The sequence below is a fragment of the Ursus maritimus genome, unplaced genomic scaffold, assembly GCF_017311325.1.
Source record: "Ursus maritimus isolate PB19 unplaced genomic scaffold, ASM1731132v1 scaffold_17, whole genome shotgun sequence".
Classification (NCBI taxonomy): domain Eukaryota; kingdom Metazoa; phylum Chordata; class Mammalia; order Carnivora; family Ursidae; genus Ursus; species Ursus maritimus.
The window spans coordinates 38114517-38135855 of NW_024424119.1; the positions used below are offsets into that span (position 1 = coordinate 38114517).

Consider the following 21339-nt stretch of genomic DNA (forward strand, 5'->3'; position numbering starts at 1 on the left):
TGTCCTCGGCTATTCAAAATAGAATTACGACAGTAACATTCTGTACTTTTAGTGAAAATGCTAATGAAATGTTAATTAAAGACTACCCTTGAAGAAAATATTTCTATGTATCACAAAGGGAAGCGATTACAATGGAAAACGTATGGAAGATCTGTCAGTATTCTAATTTTACGAATCTGCTGCACGCAGTCCATTTTCTCTCACAAAATACAGCAATTACATACAGCAAACGTCACCTAGATTTCTGGTGGGTTATGAGGAGAATACCTTTTATGACGATGTGGATGTCACAGCTTCTGTTGTTGCCCGAGGGGTCGGTGGCTGTATACCGCACCACGGTCTCCCCGTGCGGGAAAAGGTCTCCTGGTGAATGGCTCCTGGTGATAAGCAATACGGCCCCTAGAGAAGAAAGAAGGGACTTAGTTTTGGGGTGACGGGTGTGCAGTTACTTTACCAGTTCCTGTATTTGATTTGAATTTTCATTTTCTATTTATACAAACCAGCTGGGCATTCAGTTTATGTTGATTTGGTCACTAGTAAAAAAATAAAAGATGCAATATTTATACTGTAACACAGAAACGTTAGACTTAAAAACCTCATTAGAGTAAGGCATTCTCGCTAAATAAATGATTTTCTTTGAGTAGGTCAGTCTACTGGAATACTGGAAAAATTTTAAAATTATTTAAATTCAATTTAGCTAACATATACGGTATTATTAGTTTGAGGGGCAGAACTTAGTGATTTGTCAGTTGCATATAACACCCGGTGCTCATTACATCAAGTGCCCTCCTCAGTGCCCATCACCCGATTATCCCTTCCCCCACTCACCAATATTGCAAATTTAATTAAGAAATGTATTTAATTTGCATGTCTTTAATTGTTGCTTACTGGGTTTTAGTGAGACCTTTAACATGAACTTCAACTGTATTAGCTCATTTTTTTCCTGCTGTCCTATAAACTTTTCTGATTTTAGGGGGCAAACGTTGACTAAATGAGTATGAATACATAGAACTGTACTAACAATATTACTAAAATGCATAGTTTATGCCTTCAGGACACTGTAAACAGAGAGACTCAATGAATTTATTAGAAATCTTCAAGTACAACAACTAGAATAGGTTTAATAAATATGCATTGGATATTGAATGAATTAGTAATGAAGATTAGTAATATTAAATTATATATAATTATCCTAGCATTAAAACATATTACCTTATATGATTATTCATTCCACTTAGACAAGAGGCAATTTGCTTTTCATTTCTTTTAACCTTTTTAAAAGCTTTTAAAAATGAAATATAATTCAGTGTTAACCATGCTGACCGCAGAATGTCTGCGTCCGCACCTGAGTTGTCTGAGAACTGAGGCTCATCCCACACTGCAGGATACTCCTTCTCTGAGACCTGCATCGGAGGAGGCGATCTGCACCAGTCTATGCTCGGCGGTTCTACATCTAAAAAACAGGAAAGCAGAGAAAGAAGTTACAACTGATATTCAAAAATGACGAGGGGGTATGCACAAGAGAACTGAAGTCTACTTGTGCTAGCAAAGAACCTTGACCTTGGTAGGCTGACCCTGGAGCCCCTTTGACAATGAGATCTGTTGCATCCCTGGTCTCAAGGTAAAAGAAAGAACTGATTCTTGTTATGCTGCCCTCTGCCTGTTGAAGAAGAAATACTAGGTTCCTAAAGTCACCCTGAGCGCAGCCGTGTAAAAGGCAATTCTGGGGACACCTGGGTGGCTCAGTCAGTTGAGCGTCCGACTCTTGGTTTCGGCTCAGGTGGTGATCTCAGGGTTGTGAGATCGAGCCCCATGTTGGGCTCCACGCTCAGCACAGAGTCTGCTTGACATTCTCTCTCTCTCTCTCTGTCCCGCTCCTTGATCACTCATTATCTCTCCCCCTCAAATAAATAAATAAATCATAAAAGTAAAATAAAAGATTAAAAAAAAAAGGCAATTCTGGATGTAGTGGCCATTCCACCCACAGTAGTTGAGGTGCTCGACCAGGAAGTGAAGAGAACCTTCCCAGAGAAGCAGAAGGAGGGAAATGATCAAATCTCAGAATCATGGGCATTATGGCCAGGGTACTTCTATCTGTGATATATGAAAACACATACTCAGAAATTAGATGAGCCGTATCTGTGAGAATATATAGATTTCTGTTTTATGCTAAGTCTTTTTTCCTCATGCTTGCCATTTCATTAGTGCAGTGCCTTTGGTTTACTCCTTTTCTAGACTATAAACTCTGTTGACCCGTGACGAAGTCTCTCTCGCTCACAGTGAGGTGTTCGGGTTAGAGCATAGCACCTGGCCCATAACACACGCTCAGAAAAAGCTGTTGAATAAAGAAAAATGTGAAGAAATGCTCACTGGAGGTCTGTGCACTTGAAGCGTGCTGAATCAAGTCAGTTCAGAGTTAACCTGACGAATCTGGCAGTATTTATTATTTTCCCAAAAGAAATTGCAAATAGGTATTTCCAAGATTTTCTAAACTTATCTGATTCTGGACAAACATTTTCAAGCTGAACTGCAGGCACAAGAGAGCACCAAGACTCAGTCAATTAGTGTCAAAAGCATGGGAGATACTAGCGGAGGCATTGTCTCCAAAGGAGAGAGAAAGCTTATTTCAGAGCAAGTGAGGCCGCATTCCCTGGAATGCTGAGCAAAAGCATTCCTGCTTCCTCTCATTTATCAGTGAGACACCCACACCCTGTCATCTGAGGAAACAAGAAAATGGAGGCTTTAGAATATTTTCTCCGTCTCTCTCTGTCTCTCTCTGCCCCCCCCCCTCTCCTTGTCTCCCTTTCTCTCACCTTCTCCTGCTCCCTCTTCTTTCCCATTTCATCTCTCTTTCATAATTTGAAAATCCAGTGTCTAGCTGGATTTTACATTTCACATTTCACCGTGCTGACTCTTCATTATGAAAAAGTAAAACTTGGCAAACGCTTGAACCACAGTTTCATGTTTAAAATCACAGTATCATAAAAAACAAATCCAGCATATTTTCCATATGACTTGCAAAGTTCATGTTTAAAACAACACTGAAAAAGCAATGAAAAACCTAAGCACTATGAAATGAATTAGGCTGTTGTTTACTTGTGTCTCTTTTTATCTACTTTACCTAAACCTGTAATTTCTAGGGTAAGGAGCCAGTCTGATATACACTAGTTATTTCAAGAAGTTATGTAAATTTTTTGAAATACAATGAATTTAATGTGTTGAATTTTTTTTTTTTAAAGATTTTATTTATTTATTTGACAGAGATAGAGACAGCCAGCGAGAGAGGGAACACAAGCAGGGGGAGTGGGAGAGGAAGAAGCAGGCTCATAGCAGAGGAGCCTGATGTGGGGCTCGATCCCATAACGCCAGGATCACGCCCTGAGCCGAAGGCAGACGCTCAACCGCTGTGCCACCCAGGCGCCCCTAATGTGTTGAATTTTTAAACATATTAAAATATGTGAGATGAATATAGCAAAATGTCAATATGTTTACATAGAGCTCAATGTGCGTCAGGCACCGGCTCAAGTGGTTTGTGAATTTTAACTAATTAAAAACCTCACAATAATCTTATGATAGAATATGTTAATTAATTCTATATTTGGATGAAGAATCCGAGGCACAGGCAGGCTACCTGTCACACTCTTTTTAAGCAGGGATGTAGACTCAGACTGGGCTCAGAGTCTGTGCTTTTGACCACTACAGACTGGTATATATCCTATTCTCCCTGTATTACATCTTGGTGGTGGGTCTCTGGTACCCACTGAATATCTACTGAATTGATTGAAAACACAAAGATGAACTGGGAGATGGAGCAAATCAGCGCCCCCTCCCCTCCCACCAAAGGACTGATCTGTAACAGTGGTAATAAGGATGAAGAGACCAGGACAGACTTTAGGGACGATAAGTAGATGAAACCAGCAGACCTTGATAACTTATGGGATGTTGGTGATGGAAGGAAAGGAGTCAAAATGACTTCCAGATTTTTGCATGGTAGGTAGGTGATTGGCTGTTCCATTTTCTAAGCTGAGAACTATACTAGGTTTGGGTGAGTTTTAAATGCCTGTAAGACATCTACACGGAAAGCTCAGTAGGCAGTTCTATATATTGGTATGAAATTTCAGAAAAGAGATCTAAGCTTGAGATAGAAATCTGAAAGTGGTCAGTTAACAAAATTCCCGGGGAAAACTATAGAAAGAGAAAGAGAAGAGGACTAGGCTGGAACCCTGGGGATCATCCACATTTGAAAGTTGGTCTGAGGAAGAGAAGCCATGTAGGAAAGAGATAAAGAAGGAGAAATGAGAACAATGGGTTGGGGAACCGAGAAAGACTGGTATCAGATAAGCTAGGGAAGGAGACAGTTTCAATTAGGAGAGTGTGGCTAATAATGTAAAATCTAGGGGTGCCTGGGTGGCTCAGTCCATTAAGCGTCTGCCTTTGGCTCAGGTCACGATCTCAGGGTCCTGGGACTGAGACCCACATTGGGCTCCCTGCTCAGTGGGGAACCTGCTTCTCCCTCTCCCTCTAACCCTCCCCCACTCATGCTCTCACTACACTCTCTTTCTCTCAAATGAATAAATGAAAAATCTTAAAAAAATTTTTTTTAAATCTAAGGAAAAGATTATGTAAAATAAACTAAAAGGTGTGCAGTAGGCGTAACTCTAGGGACCACTGGGAACCTGATGACAGTAGCTTATATGACTGAAGGGGACAAGAGCCGGACACACTGAGTGACTGAGAATAAATGGCCCTTGAGACAAAACAGATGGCAACCACTGGGAACTCTTCAAAATGCCCATACTGGAAGAAAAAAAGAGAGAAAGTGATAGGTAAAGAGTTATGAAGGTTTGAAAGAGGGAGTGGCTTGAGCAGGTTTCAAGGCCAGTAGAGACAATCAGTGGGAGGGAGTCGTTGAAGATAAAGGAGTGACAAAGCCCTTGGAGTGCCGGATTATTTTCACAAACCGACCCAAGTAATTTCGCGACTTACCAATAACCTTGACATGGAAAGTGCAGCTGGCTTGGTTGCTGGACAGGTCAACTGCTGTATATGTGATAGCAACATCTCCAATTGGGAAAAGGTAAGGTGGGGTGAAAGCTGGATGAACATGGATTGATACCTGTTAGAGATAAATGAATATTTTGAAAGTTAAAGTTAATAGCAATGGTACGTTTATTCTTTTTTACTGAAATATTACTAGGAAAAGTGAAATTAAAAATGATACAATATTTCATACATACAGCAATTAGGAAAAAAAATCAGGCACAGCCTTTTGGTGTGTTTCTTTTCAGAATTTTTTTTTAAAGATTTTTTATTTTATTTATTTGACAGAGAGAGCACAAGCAGGCAGAGCGGCAGGCAGAGGGAAAGGGAGAAGCAGGCTCTCCACTGAGCAGGAAGCTTGACATGGGGCTCGATCCCAGGACCCTGGGATCATGACCTGAGCCGAAGGCAGCCGCTTAACCGACTGAGCCACCCAGGCGCCCCTCTTTTCAGACTATTATCCAATTACATAGTTTATACAGTTGGCATACATATGAAATGTTGTTCCTTGTTTTTTAAACATAATATCTTAAAACATTCTTTATGCTGTTACATTGTCTTTAGAACTTAAGAAGCCCTCTTAAATGTCTCCATAATTTTCTATAGAATAAATATATGCTAATTTAAAAAATCTATTGAAGGACACTTAAATTGGCCCCAAATGCTCCCATTTTATTGACAGATAATACAAAATTTCTTTCCCAAAACATGGTAATAATTTGCACTCCCATTTGTCAGTATTTGATAGTGTCAATGTTAAAGTTCCTACTCTAAGTTCTCTGCCCTATGTTAAATATCATTATTTTTTGGTAACTCAAAAATATGACACCAGGTCATTGCTTTAATTTACAGTTTCTTAATGCCTTAGACTAAGATTAAATTCTCATATGTTTGCAAGATATAGATATATTCTTCCCTTTTTGAATTATATGTTTGCCTTCTTAGTCCATTTGAAAATTATGATAGAATGCATTTATATTCATGTGTAGGTAATAAATACTCTAACCTTTGAAGTTTGAAGCATTTTTTCTTACGTTTGCTATTTGTCTTTTAATTTAGGAATTTTTTAAAATACAAATTTTAAAATACTTTTGTAGTCAAATACATTTGTCTTTTCAATTGTACTTTTAAAAATATTTCAACACACAGGTGCTACATTTAGTGTGAACTCTCATTAGATCCTGAAATATGTCCCTGTATTCTGTTGGGGGAAGAAAGTTCAATTTCAAAATGGCATGTTGGGTTTTGTGGTCAGGAAGGACAGAGGGCTGTGGGAGCCTGTGGAGGTCTGTTGACGATCATGATGAAGGTAACAACACTGCATGTTTTCATGGCCTTTTAATGGAAAGTAGAAACCACGCATGACAGACCAATCATTCAACATGTATACCACCTACAATCCATTTAGCCCTAGAAGTCACATTTGCATTTTTAAATTCAGATTTAAAAGTTACCTTGTCCTTAGTTACCTAAAGAAAAATACAATATGAGCTCATTTAATATGGAATCTAAGAAAATAAAAATCAAACTCCTAGATACAGAGAACAGGTGGTGGTTGTCGGAGATGGGGGTGTGCGGGGGGGAGTGGGGTAAAGGGAATCAAAGGTACAAACTTCCATTTATAAAATAAATAAATACTGGGAATATAATGTACAGCATGGTGACTATAGTTAATTTTTCTTAAAAGTTACCCTAATTCTAAGTATATTCAACACAATGATCAGAACAGTTTTTGTGTGTGTGCTGTTGTGGCCCCCCCACCCCGATATATCCTGGCTGGCACAATTTATACATGTTTATGTGCAGCTGTGAAAACAATATACCATAAAAGCATCTTCATATATGTGAATACCAACAGTGTAGATTCAAGGGCAGTTAAATCCTAAATGAATTCCATTTTTTTTAAAGATTTTATTTATTTATTTGACAGAGATAGATAGCCAGCGAGAGAGGGAACACAAGCAGGGGGAGTGGGAGAGGAAGAAGCAGGCTCCTAGTGGAGAAGCCTGATGTGGGGCTGGATCCCAGAACGCTGGGATCATGCCCTGAGCTGAAGGCAGATGCTTAACGACTGTGCCACCCAGGCGCCCCTGAATTCCTTTTTTAACATCTGACAGATAATTATCTCAAGCCATATATAATATTAAAATATTGTGTTCTGAACAAAATACTGTGTTAGAGAAAGCTGAATTAAAAACTGATCTCTTGGGGCACCTGGGTGGCTCAGTTGTTAAGCATCTGCCTTTGGCTCAGGTTGTGATCCCAGGGTCCTGGGATCAAGCCCCACATTGGGCTTCCTGCTCAGCGGGAAGCCTGCTTCTCCCTCTCCCACTCCTCCTGCTTGTGTTCCCTCTCTCGCTATGTCTCTGTCAAATAAATAAAATCTTAAAAAAAAAACAAAAAAAACAACGGATCTCTCCTTCACATTGGCCAATATGCAATCATTTAGGGCTCATATTTTAAAAGATATGTTCATAAACAGGAATTGTTTCCACCTCTTTGTTTTCCTTAAAAGATCATCAAAGCCAAGTAAGGGGCAAAGAATTCCTTAGTCCAGTAATCTTAGTGGATACATAATACAACAGATCCATGGAATAAAAGTTTCCATTTTAGAGATTTTTATCTGAGAGTTCTAGTTAAAAACTCAAGGCTGATCATTCTTCTATCTAATGAGGCATTAATATTTATGAGTACAGTTTACATAGAGAGTACTATCATTAGCATATTAGTAAATCTTCAATATCACACATATTTGCAGTGCATTTAGAATCCATTTGAAACAGATGCAAATATTTGTGCAAACCTTACCTTTTCCCCAGAGTTGTCTTTAGCTGTTGGGATTTGCCATGTGATATTAGCGGAGTCTTGCTGTTCCTGAGTCTTAGCCTCTATGTCCTTAGGACAGCTGATTTGAGGGGCCTCCACATCTGACTCAGAAAATGAACAGATCAATGAGCCGATTGATACGTAATTCTAAGTCATTTAAGAAAGAGGTAAAAAAACATGAATACTCTATGACTCGTTTTTTACATCCCAATTCCGGATTAATTTGGAATATGCGACTGCCTTCAGCACAGCTTATGAAGCCCTTCCTGACCTGGTACCTGCTGACTGACCTCTTAGCTTCATCTCTTACGGTCCTCCAACCGGAACTCACTCTCCACGCCGGAAGCTCTCATTCCCATGCAAACTCCATGGTCTTGCACCTGGGCCTTTGCCCAGGTTCTTTTATGTGCCTGAGCTCTCTCTTCTTTACCTAGATAACCCCATCCTTGTCCTTTCTTAGCTTAGACACTCACTCCTCAGGAAGTGCTCCCTCCTGGGCTCCCACAGCCCTCTGTCCTTCCTGACCACAAAACTTGACATGCCATTTTGAAATTGAATTTTCTCCCCCCAACAGAATTCACATTCGTTGAAGGCCAGGACGTCTCTTGTCCCATTGTGTTAAATAGTTCCTGGCATACACAGCAAGCGTGGTAAATATTTTTCAATGAAATAAAGAAACAGAAAAAATAAATGTTAACTGTGGCCGGAAGGAACTACACTTGAAAACAAGGCTGTCAAGTAGAATTAATTAGCAGTGCTACCCTGCACTGTCAAAACAACAGATTGAAGCCAATGAAATGTTTTGCAGCGTGAAACTCTGCAATACAGATTCTGAGTTAGAGGTGGTAATATTAAACATATCCACATCAGTCACTTGTAGAGCTACGTTCTTAATATATAACATAAAAAGTTCCCTATTTTAAGTTATGTTAAATTATGTCTACTATAACTTGGTAGCTGAATTTATCTGAATTGATATAATCTGTGTCTCATATCTTCTTGTTTCTTGAAAACTTTATACAATTTATATTTTCTTTTTCTTGGAGGGGCTGAGACTCGGACACTTTTCCCCCACAAATATGCATCAGCATACTGACTCTGAAAAATCTAAAAAAGGAGTTGATTTTTCATTCACCCTTGAAAAATAGCTTAACTGGATTTGGAACTTAAAGTTTCTATCAATTTTCTTTCTGTATTCTTTGGACCTTGCTGTATTTCCTTCTGGCATCTGTACTTGTAAATGATAAGTATCATGTAAGTCTGCTTCTTGTTTCTTTTGTGAAATTTTTCTTTTCTCTCTGGAAACTGATTTAAGATTTTCTTGTTAAACTCTGGACCTCAGAAATTTCACCAGTCGTGAAAATATGCCTGCCTCATAGTCAGGGACTATGACCGATCTCATGTTTCCAGTTTAGCTCAGAGATACTTCCTTCTACTGGTAAGAAAATTCTTCTCCTCCATCCACTTCCCTCTCTCCTTCTGGAACTGTTTATTAAATGGACATTGGGGCTTTTTCTTATTATTGCTATCTCTTGACTTCGGTCTTTTTTGGTGTGATCATTTGGGATATTCAAGTTCTTTATCATTTCTCCATTCTGAGGGAACTCTCTATTTGGTTCTTCAAATCCCTAATACTGTTTTCAACATCTGTTCTACTTTACTTATCCTTCTCTTAGAGATATTTTTGATGTTTTTACTTCTAAGAACCCTTTTTTGTTTTCAATACCCCTTTTTTCAGAGCAGTCCATTCTGGTTGCGAGTAAGGTGGCAATGTCCTCCTGTGAAAGTAATGGGACGCTGGTTTCAAAGGGCTGATAACTCGTTTCTTGGGGCACCTGGGTGGCTCAGTTGGTTAAGTGTCTGACACTTGGTTTCGGCTCAGGTCATGATCTCAGGGTTGTGGGATCGAGCCCTGCTTGGGATTCTCTCTCTCTCTCCCTCCCTCTGCCCCTCTCTCACCCTCTAAAAAAACAAAAACAAAGTGCTGATAACTTCTTTCTTTTTAAATTGATTCAGTTCCACAGGCATTATAGGGGTCAGAAATTCCTCAGAGATTTTCATCTACTGATGGAAAACTTACCTGATCTCCAGCTTTAACATTATCCTTATATTCTATTTCTTCTGTCATTGCCTGGCATATTATAATTGGATTTTGTAAATCTATCATTTTGGAACAGAAACCCTCATAGAGTATATTAGGATAACACCTACCACTTTATCATGGATTTGCAGCAAAAGCTGCGAAGAGGGACAGCCCCACACTGTACCAACATGTCATTATACGGGAATTTCGTTCTCAACCTGACCAACGTAGGGGACCTACCTTTACACACAGCTGTCTGAACTTTGGCACTCCACTTTCCAGAGCTGGTACATCTCACTTCCTCTCTGACCCCTGATAAAATGAATCCTCGGCGGCAACTGAATTGACACGTCATCCCAGGTCTGGCGGGCTGCTTGCCGCAGCTGGGCGGGGAGACGACGACACCTCTGGGCTTCTGAAAGGTGGGGCAGTGGCGCTCTATTGCAGCAAAATGAAAGGATGTTACTTGCATTCCCACAAATTTCAAGAAAAACATAGTTATGCTGCCTTGGAATTGACATAAGTCACTAAATGATATCTGTTTATGACACTGAACATATGATACATTATAAATAATGCTGAACTGTCTCTCTTAGGTTATCTCATGTTATTTTGACAGTGTATCAGTACCTTGAAAAACTTCTAACGGATATTTTAATTCATGCCAATTTTGACTTTTATCACTCGCTTGGAGCACCTTCTTTCAGTTTGCAGAACACTTATGGCTCTTAAGTATAATATGGTAAATTAGGGCACCTGGGTGGCTCAGTTGGTTAAGCGTCAGCCTCAGGCTTAGGTCATGATCCCAGGGTTCTGGGTCGAGCCCCATATCGGGCTCCTTGCTCAGCGGAGTCTGCTTCTCCCTCTCCTTCTGCCCCTCCCTCTCCTCGTGCTCTCTCTCACATTTTCTCTCTTTCTCTCAAATAAATAAATACAATCTTTAAAAATAAACAAACTAAAATAGTAAATTAGAGTCCCTCTTTCATGGATTAAGCAATACATTCAGCCATCCGTCTCCATTTTATGAGTTCTTTTGGTTCCATCTTTAAATGAGCACATATGAGAAAAGTTTTCATTCCCTCCCACAAATCACTGTGTCATTTTGGGGCCCTGACTCTTCATGTTATCTTTGGAATAGATAAAGGAGGCAGAATGCAAATAGAATGGAAAGGCAAGACTAAGACTTAACGTAGGGTGTGTGTGTGTGTGTGTGTGTGTGTGTGTGTGTGTGTCCCCGCCCATGTGCACATTTATTTGTTTTATGATGATTCTACTGACAGCCCTGCTAGCATCTTTAGTCTGTATTTCCCATGTAACAATTGCTAACATTTATTCAGCTTATAATATGCCAGGCATTATTCCAAATGCTTTACATGTATTGACTCACTCAGCCCAATGCACTGAGGGGTACTGTTACCATTTCCACTTACAAACAGGAGTGCTGAGGGACAACTATGGGGAAGTTACCCACAGTCAACATTCCTGAGGTCACCCTGTAGGTAAGTGGCAGACTCTGTGTGCTCCAAAACACTTCACCACCATGCCTCCTCCCTGAAATTGCTTCCAAACCCCTGTGCCGGCAAAAGCAATTTTTCCTGAGAAATTGGTTGTTTCTTTATTTTTGCACAATACATGCCAAATGACTGCCCCGACTTTCTGTTCTGCTGCAATGAAGAGAAAAATCAGAGCCAAATTTGTGGTTCAAATGTAATGACCATGTGGGGCTCAACATCCCTTCTTTAGGGATGGTTCTTTATAAATTAAGAAAATTATCATTTTGGCTATCATAATCATTGGAGATTTTGTTCCCTGCTAATATTCTCTTTTTTATTGTTTGCTTATGTTATTTTGAGTAAACATTCTTAAATTTTTATATAGTCTACTGACTTCACTTTCACCTCTTGTATACTTAAGTTCTGAAATTGGTTAACATTCACATATTTTAACTATACTCTCCTCTAATTTTTAATGATTTTAGTTTTTAATTTATACTTTAAAACCTCCAAAGAACTGATGTCAGTGTCTGGTGTGAATTAAAGACACACAAGAATTTCACTTTGTTTCCTTTGTTTTTCCCAAGGAGCTAGCCAATTTTTCTATGTAATAAATTGAATAAATCTTTTCTTCTCAACTGACCTGTAATGCTTCCTTAGTGATACATGAAACTCATAAAGCTTTGGGATTTATTTGGTCTTTGTTTATATAGCAGTACTTGCAAAGTCTTCATTTTTGTAGTTTTAGTATATATTTTAAAACCCAGTAGAGCTACTTTCTCTTTACTATCCTTATTACTCTTCCCTTTCAATCTCATTTTCGTGACTTTCATGTACATATTCTTCCAGACAAGCTCTAGAATCACTTCCTACTTCGAAAAGAGCAAAAAGAAAATCTCTTCTAGAGTTTTTAAATGAGATTGCATTTTACTTATACATATATCTAGACAGAACGTACATTTTGATAAAATTTTATAAAAATATTAAGGTGTTCTTTTTGTCTCTAACATTTTGTAGTTTGTGTAACGCAGTTTCCATACTCTGCTGTTTGAGGTTATTCTTACATATTTTATATTTTCCATAGATCTTCTGAATGTGATTTTTCACTATATATTCTGTTTATCATTGTATATGGAGAAGTTCTTTATTTGGTATTCTTACGACATTAGTGAACTCTCAACTCTCTTAGTAGATTCATTCCATTTTGGGGTGGACATGTAATCTACCAACGATGATGATTTTAATTCCCCAAAGCTCTAATCTTATGATTTATTACAAGTGCTCCAGGCTTTGGGAACAATACTAAACAATATGGATGATTCTGGGCACCCTTTTCTCTTCCTGGATTTAATAAGTGTGCCTATATTGTTTCCATAAGTGGTTGCAGGTTTAATAAGGATATCTTTTTTATTACATCAGTTATCAATATGAGTTTCTCAGAATTTTATTGAAAATGTGTTTTAAATGATGATGGATGGCACTTTTATCTTCTGCTAAGTAACCATATGAATTTTTCCTATTTGTTAAAATGAAGTAATTTATTATGTTGATAGATTATATCTAATTTTAAGCCCGTCTGCATACCTAGGATAAACTCTGCCTGTGTTGACAGGCCATTCTTTTGAATGTAGATTGGTAGAATATTTACTGTCATAGTTTATTATCTGCTTTTTTGGTCATAGCTATCAAGTTGGCAACTTGTAGTCGTTTGCTAATATAAATTATTTAGCTTTCCATTATTTGGGCCAAGTTATATGGTATAGAGTTACTGTTTCTGCAAAGTTTGGAAGAGTTTCATTGATCCCTCAGTCATTTTTGGAGTAATTAATGCTCGGATAACATTTTCCAGTTTTTTTTACAAGTAATTATATCCTTGCATTTCTATTTTTTTCTTGACTCATTTAAAAAATTTGATTTTCATAGAAAATCATACATAATACCATGGATTTTTAATTTATGTGCAAAAATTTATGTATACTGTTTTATTCTCTGAAAAACCTTGGGCCTCTATATGCTTTGTTATAGCTTCTCAGAATAAATCCATTTTTGCATTTTTTTTAACTTATATTTAAAAATCTATTACTGTGGGGACACCTGACTGGCCCTGTCAGTTAAGTATCCAACTCCTGGTTTTGGCTCAGGTCATGACCTTAGGGTCATGAAATCAAGCCCTACACCAGGCTCCATGCTCAGCATGGAGTCTACCTGAGATTCTCTCTCCCTCACCCTCTACCCCTACCCCCTGCGTGCATGCACTCTCTAAATAAATAAATAAGTAAATAAAATCTTAAAAAAAATAAAAATTTATTAATTTCAAAGATTTCCCTCTTATCCATTCTTTGACATTCCATCTCCCTTCATAGTTCATTTTCCTTAATTATTAGTGTGTATTTCTTTCAAATTCCATTGCAGTCATTCTTTTCCTAACTTTTAAATTTAATGTTTAGTTATTTTCATTCTCCCTGTTTAATAATTAGAGGATTTATAACTATAAAATTACATCAGCGTATAATTTAGTCCACATCTTGTAACTGGTTTTAGGAGTTCCTCAATTTCATTTTTTATCATTTAAAAATTATATTTTTTAATTTCTCACGTGTGCATTGAATTCATTTCCTTTATCTCTCCGTTGGAGTCTATATTCTTTTGTGGTTTTGTCCGGTTCCATATTTTAGAAAATGTTAAGAATAATCACTAATAACATTGACACAGTTACATGTGTTTCAAATACCCTTTCTTTTTTGTTGGTTGCCTTTTGATTACAACGTAAAGAATTCACCCGAAGCACAGAAATTTAAATCTCTATGTATTTGAATCTATGCTTCTTTTCTTTTATTCTTAGGAAATTATTCTCCATTAAAAATTCAGATTGTTTTTTTATTCTTAGAAAGTTCTCCCTCATAAAAACCTATATCTCTTCTTATATTTCACTCCTTAATTTGCCTGATTTAATTAATTAACTTGGTGATTTTTTTGTATGTATGTAGTGGAGTCAAAACTAATTTTTACATTAACTTTTCCCCCATTGACTTCTGGAATTTCCTTTACTGAGTGTTATATTCTTCCATAAACAAATGTTTGTTTCTGTACCATATTTAATCATGTGTAGCTCCATTGTTCTGTGCACCCTTGTACAATTCATGTTCTATTTTAATTACCGTGGGTTCGCAATTTGTCTTATGATGGTGAGAATAAGTTCTCCCTCATTTTACTTCATGTTCAAAATTTTTCTCTTTTGTACCTTTCTATTCTTCAATACACAGTCTATTCATTTCTATTAGTTTTTTTTAAATCAGAATTTTCACAGTAATTATTGTGGTTGTCAGAATTTGGAGGCCACAGTAAGTTGTTCCCCAATAAACTGTAAAGAGATGCAATTTCCTTGACAGTTACACAAATCCACCGAGATTTGCAAATGTTTTAAATCATTACAGAGATGTGCACAACAATTTAAAGAAGAAGTGAGAACAGGAAATCCTTATTAGAGGTATTACTATTGATAATGAAAGGTTGGGTCCCTCAGAAGAGGAGGTGGACAGTCATGGTGGTTCTCAGGAGTAAACATTTGTATTTACATAGAAAATCTAGCCTAAGGAGACAACATCCCAACTACAGAGGTTTATCGAGATTTACTGTCCCATTGTAAAAGCCACCTTCTTGACAGTGAGAGACCCATCACCTTCACTTCATTTAATTCTGTGGGATATGTGAAGAAGTAAACTCCCTTTGCTTCGGTTTTATGCAAACTAAGTGTGTTCTTGATTTGGGTGTCCTTGTGGCTTCACCTACAGGGAAATACCATGCTTGTCCAGCCTAAGTCTTACAGTACTGGTAACAGTAGGTATCTCATTGCTAATGAACTGAATTTTTGTTTCATAGTAAATTTCATTCTCCTGTCCAGGAGAGATTAATCTCTTCTCAGGATGATAATATCAGTTTTTCTGAGATTGCACAGTGAGGATCAATTCTTGGACTGTTAAATGAATCTCCCCAAAACCCTGGAAGCTAACCGCCTTCCTGGTGATACCTTCCTCTATTATCAACCATGGATCCAATACCAGATTATACTAGAACAAACCTGTAAATCAATTTGGAAGGAACTGACATATTTATAACACCTAGTTCCCCCATATTGGAATCTGGCATATCTCAATTTATTCCTTACATATAGTTATTTTTCCTTTTTTTGGAGAGTTGGTTATTTTGATGTGGAAAACAAAGGCAAAAGAAGAAATTAAATTTCCTTACTATCTAGAGCCCACTAACAAGTCCTTGAAACGGGCAGAGTGACATTCCTCTAGGAATTCACCTGCCTTGATGCTGATACTTTCCTAAGGGCAAAAGCACTCTTAGCCGGACCCCCCAGGATCCTGTGAGTCTACTTTAATAAAAAAAAATGTTTTTGGAAACTTCTTTAATCTCTACACCCCAGGATATATGTTAGCAATCATCCTCCAAGCATATGGCCCACTAATAAACATCTGAAGGGTCTCATGACTGAGTTTTTACTAAACCGTAATAAATCACCTTTCCTAACAATAGCTAGTCCCCTCAGGTTCCTAGAAACCTTGTTTCCAAAATTCCTGGGAGACTTGTGCTTTCCCTAACCCCCTCCCAACCTCAAAGTATATAATCAGTCACCCCTCACAACCCTAGGAAGGCAGCTCTTTCTGTCCACAGGTCCTATCCCCATGCTTTAATAAAACCACCTTGTAGCATTGAAGATGTCTTAAGAATTCTCTCTTGGCCATCGGCTCTGAACCCCAACACTTCTACATCAATTTAATCATACACCTGCCACGCTCCTAGGTATCCTATATCTGACATATAATAAGGATTCACTAAATGGCAGTTACCCTTTATCATCATCATTATTATTACCACTGTTATTTGTATCCATAGCATATAAGGAGCAGCAAACTGGAAAATCTCCTGAATTTATTCTGGAACCAATTTCAGTAGTAAGATGTCACAACTCTTCATGAAGGACAAAAACTCTCCCAATTACATAGAATGCTATGGTCTATCTTAAGGTTTGCTGGTTCATAATCTTGTCCTTTCATCAACAAGGTGAAAGTAACTGGTATTTAGCAAAGCAAGGGATCACATGGCATTTGCTTTTTAAAAAATCCTTCCAAATTGGCCCCAGTTAAAAAAAAAACAAAAACAAACCATCACCATTTGAAGCTGTAAACTTCAGTGACTTGGAAAATGGGATTCTGGCGTAGAAGTCTTTTTACCAGTGGAGGGGAATAAAACAATGTATTCATTTACGTAACTGTATCTCTGTGCATCTGTATATACGGACGTGTAGTTATTATATTCATTATGAATCCATTTTAGTTCTAGGTCTTCACAGAAAAGAGGAGAAATGAGAGCAAGAGAAATAAATTACCAGAGGCACCATGCCTTCAGTGACTTACCCACACACCGGGGTTCTAGGCCATCCCACTGGGCGTTTGCTTGACAGGTAAGCCTAGCACCTCCTTCTAGTGTGTACCCTTCATCACAGGTAACCAAACACACTGTCCTGTAGGACATTTCCCCCGTGGAACAGCTGATGCGGCCATGTTTGGGCTGGCGGAGATGAGGGCATGTTCGTACTATATAAAATGAAAACAACTAGGTCACATTTTACTAAATAAGACAAAAATTCTAAGTTTAATAAATTGCAAGCAAGAACATACCTTTTCTTAAAATGGCAGAGTAAATAACGCACCATTATGTTTTGAGCTAGTGTGGGACAATTAAAAGCAAGTGTTTCATCAGATGCTCTGCCCAAGCAAAATCACTGTGCTCGGCCACCTGCCCATAGGTGGGAAACTTAAGCTATCTAAGGAGTCCAGTCCTAGAAGGATGATGACACCTGTAGATTGCAGGTGGCTGACAATGGGAGGTTCTCTGCAACCCTCAGCAGGGCCTTTGCTGTGATTTTCCAGGCTACGGTCCAACAAAAGGAAGGAGTCTTTTCCAGGACAGGGATTCAGGTTCACGATTAACTCCATTCTCAGATCTCACGGGCATTTGGTCATATCCTGGCCCTTTTCATGGTCCCACCCCCTGCAAAGTTGCCCAGCCTCTGCAATCTTAAATTTCAGTATCCTACTCTCTGACCATAACTCTGGTCCTTTTAGCTTTTTCACCCCTTTCTTCCAAGACACTTATTGCAAATCCTAGTTCCTGATGTTAATCTTGACTTATGCACTAACATTGATTTGTTTGTGTGTTTTTGCTGTTGTGGCAAAGACAGCTAGTTGCCTACCCAGTAACGTTCTTCCCAATTTTATTCAGCATAGAATACACACAGCTAGGAGGTAACAACTGCCCACCTCCATCACAACAAATGGCAGACAACGAGCTATGAGCTGCAGTTGTGTGGGATGTCTGGAAAAGCTTTTAATGGAGACTCTTTCAATTGAGAGAGTTCCCCCCCCCACTCCTTCTTTGTCCTGAAATACGGACAGGAGGGAAAGTACCCCAGCATATTATAGTATACGTACAGGATACTCCTATGGGATAACGACCATGCCCTAAGATGGTAGAGCAAAAAAATTAAAGAAGCCTGGGTCTCCGATGACAGTGGAGCTATCACACCAGCTTAGGATTACCTGGGTCTTTGATACCAGTAGCTGCACGTTAATTCCTAATTTCCTATGCCCGGCATCCATTCACTTTTCCTTTGCTAATTTCCTAGGAAAGATCTCTCCCCTCTGTCCGCTCATGGGATTTGTGTGTGCTCCAACCCTGCTTAGAGGTAGAGCATGTGACCTAGGATCACATTTTCCTGGTCTGAGAAGTGATCTGGTACAACTGGTGACAAGATTCCTTTATCTGTCAGCTTCAAAACCACCATGAGACAGCAGCCAGGGGGTATTTCCTAAACCCTTGATCCTGGAAATGCCCCGTGCCTCGGTCAGTCTCAGCGCCACCAGCAGAAGCACCACGGGGCATCCAGAGAAACATGCATTTTCTTGGTACTGCTAATTCTAACTTGATAGCCTCAACACAGCATCAGAGAAGCTCCAAGAGGGCACTCGGACTGCCCCTGCCTTTGCGGGTCCCCAAACAGCATCTGGGCTCTAAGCTCTTCCAGCAAGATCTTCCTCACTGCCCAGCCCACCAAAATCCCATAATGTGTCTTAGGGTCTGTCTCAATTAATCCTATGACATCCTATATTCCTGTTTCTTTTTTTTTTCTTTTTTTTTTTTTTTAAAGATTTTATTTATTTATTCGACAGAGACAGAGACAGAGACAGCCAGCGAGAGAGGGAACACAAGCAGGGGGAGTGGGAGAGGAAGAAACAGGCTCATAGCGGAGGAGCCTGACGTGGGGCTCGATCCCATAACGCCGGGATCACGCCCTGAGCCGAAGGCAGACGCTTAACCGCTGCACCACCCAGGCGCCCCTATATTCCTGTTTCTGACAATCTTTTAGGAAGCCCAAGGCTCCAAAGTCATCCCTCATCTACCACGGTCATCCCCGTGTAGTTCTAATCCAAATCTCATTCACGAATCGTTGCGCCTGCCCTCTGGAAACATAATCAGTCTTCAATAAATCCTCTCCTACCCTAAACTTCACTTGTCAACTTTTCTTTCACCTTCTTATCCCAATCAAAATCTTATTGTCTCTTATACACAGAGCCTGCAGGGGGAGAGGGGTCTTCTTTGCTCCTTGTGCCTTCCCAGATTTTTCTCTCTCCCTTCCTCTTTTCTTTCTAAAACCCTTAAGCTCCCAGAAAGTGTCATGTTAAATATTCAACATCTTTTCTTTCCCCCCAGTTGTCTTCTGACCTCTGGGCCACTTCTTATTCTCTGAAGATTTTATTGTCTCTGTCTCTCTGTCTCTCTCTCTCTCACACACACACAGACATACACATTGGTGATTTCACATATTCTATGTAGATGATCATTCCAGTATCCAGGAGTCATATTCTTTCCTTCCTCTTCTCCAATAACCATATCCTTCACCCTATCTCAGCCTCCCTTCCACTGCCTTCTCCTCTAGACCTAGCCATCACCAACCTAAGCATCCCACTCTCTGACAACAACCTCCTATCTTCTTGGATCACTCCTTCAAGCACTTCAACTCCATCAATTTCTATACCTTACTGGGATCTCCAATCTATTGTATGTTCTGTAGAGAAAATCATCTCTAAAGAGTTACTCTTTCCACACCTCTTTTCCTCCAGTTCTAGTTAAAAACCCACTCTGTTCAGGATTTCCAATCAGGGGAAGGAGTGCAAGAATAAAGGAGAAAGGAAGTAGGAGAATAAGAAAAGAGAAGAAAGGAAAGAGAAGGTGAGGGGAAAGTAGGTAGAAGAGAAGAAGAGGAGAGGAGATGAGAAAACGGAAAGGAGGAGTAGGAAGAACAGTGCAGAGGAGGGAGGGGTAGCTGAAGAATAGGGAGGGGAAGGTAAAGTAGGAACAGAGGAAAGGGGAAGAAAGAGCAGGGGGGAGGTGGGGAGAGTGAACAGCCCCGTGGAAATTTACCCTTTCAGTCAGATGGCATATACACCCCTATCATAAACAGATATGGAGAGGAAAAGGGAATGCATTCCTGTCGAATATGCCAAAGGATGGTCATATATATTCCTCTGCTCACAGATACAATCCTGCAAGCATCAGGCAGAGCACAAAACAAAAAACAAAACAAAACAATATCCTCTGCAAAAGAACGACGTTCTGTTATCAACAATAGCATTTCTGCAACACTAAAGGCCAGAAGACAACATGACAATCTCTAGATATTTTTGAACAAAATAATTTGGGACTCAAGAATTTTGGGGGGACTCTGGGTAAGATATAGTTTTCTTCTACATTTCGGTATTTGCCAATTTTTCATATCAAGCATATATTTATGATGAAAGCTTTATAATAAGAGGAAAGGAAGTTGGGGCAAACTATTCAGTGCATATTCAACTGAAGTCACTGTTTGGCAGGATCTAGTCTGAAGGAACCCATTCAAATGATATTAGTCAGCAGAGCATAAATATTGGGTGCATTAAAAATATATATATATATATATATATATATATATATATATATATATATATTTAGGATTGATTACTCTTAGAGAAAATTCAAGAATTAAATTAAAGATTAAGCCATAAACCTTTGCCTTTCAATCCCTGGGATGACTTGGACCAAAGTCAACTACTAATGACAGATGAGTAGACATATTTTGCCTTCCACATCTTGATTTTTATTGAATGTGTCTATCGTGTAAGTAGAATCATTGTGGAGCACATCAGGTGCACAGAAGTATTTTGCCTTCCACATTTTTACTTCTACTGAGTGTGTCCATATATGTACCATAATGCCAAGTATGAGGCAGAATTAAAAGGTGAATAGATAAATTCCTATGATCAAAATATATAAAATCTGAAGAACCGTATTAAACAACTACTTTTAGATTTAATAAACTGCTGAAATCACTCCAGCTTTCCAACTCAAGACGAAATGTATTTGCAACATCTCTCAAGAGTACTGATAGTAAATTAGAGTTGGTGTTTCATACACATACAAATTACATTGCTTCTCAAATGTTGGTTTTAATAAACTTTCATTGCTCCTCTGGGAAACAAAGCATATGCAAGAATTCCTATTTAGTCCTTAAACATCTTATACTCCTTTTCAACCAAGAATGTTTTTAATAGAAACGTGGTTATTTATTAGTTTCAGTTAAAATTTTTTTTATTTCAACAAGCTGAAAAACTCTGCAATAAATGTTTCTTGATGTACATCCATGTTAAAGCAATCCTTAAATATTTATTTGGTCTTTTTAGAAAATAGCAATTTAGTCTTTCAAGAAAACAGTCTACTAAGGAGTAGACAATGTGAGAATTGCTCTGGTTCTCACTTTAAAGACTAATTAGATTTTTCCCCAGGTAAACAGTT

General features: G+C 38.7%; 1 protein-coding gene across 1 annotated transcript in view; it reads right to left on the reverse strand.

Moving 5' to 3' along the window:
* Window positions 1-21339, reverse strand: part of SVEP1 (sushi, von Willebrand factor type A, EGF and pentraxin domain containing 1) — a 186264-nt gene that overhangs the window by 99684 nt on the left and 65241 nt on the right. The window contains exons 6-11 of the mRNA XM_040631696.1: window positions 16866-17045; window positions 10190-10387; window positions 7849-7967; window positions 4987-5116; window positions 1346-1453; window positions 268-399 (exon numbers count right to left, since the gene is read on the reverse strand). Of these exons, the coding sequence (XP_040487630.1) occupies window positions 268-399; window positions 1346-1453; window positions 4987-5116; window positions 7849-7967; window positions 10190-10387; window positions 16866-17045 (867 nt within the window). The remainder of the gene's footprint in view (window positions 1-267; window positions 400-1345; window positions 1454-4986; window positions 5117-7848; window positions 7968-10189; window positions 10388-16865; window positions 17046-21339) is intronic.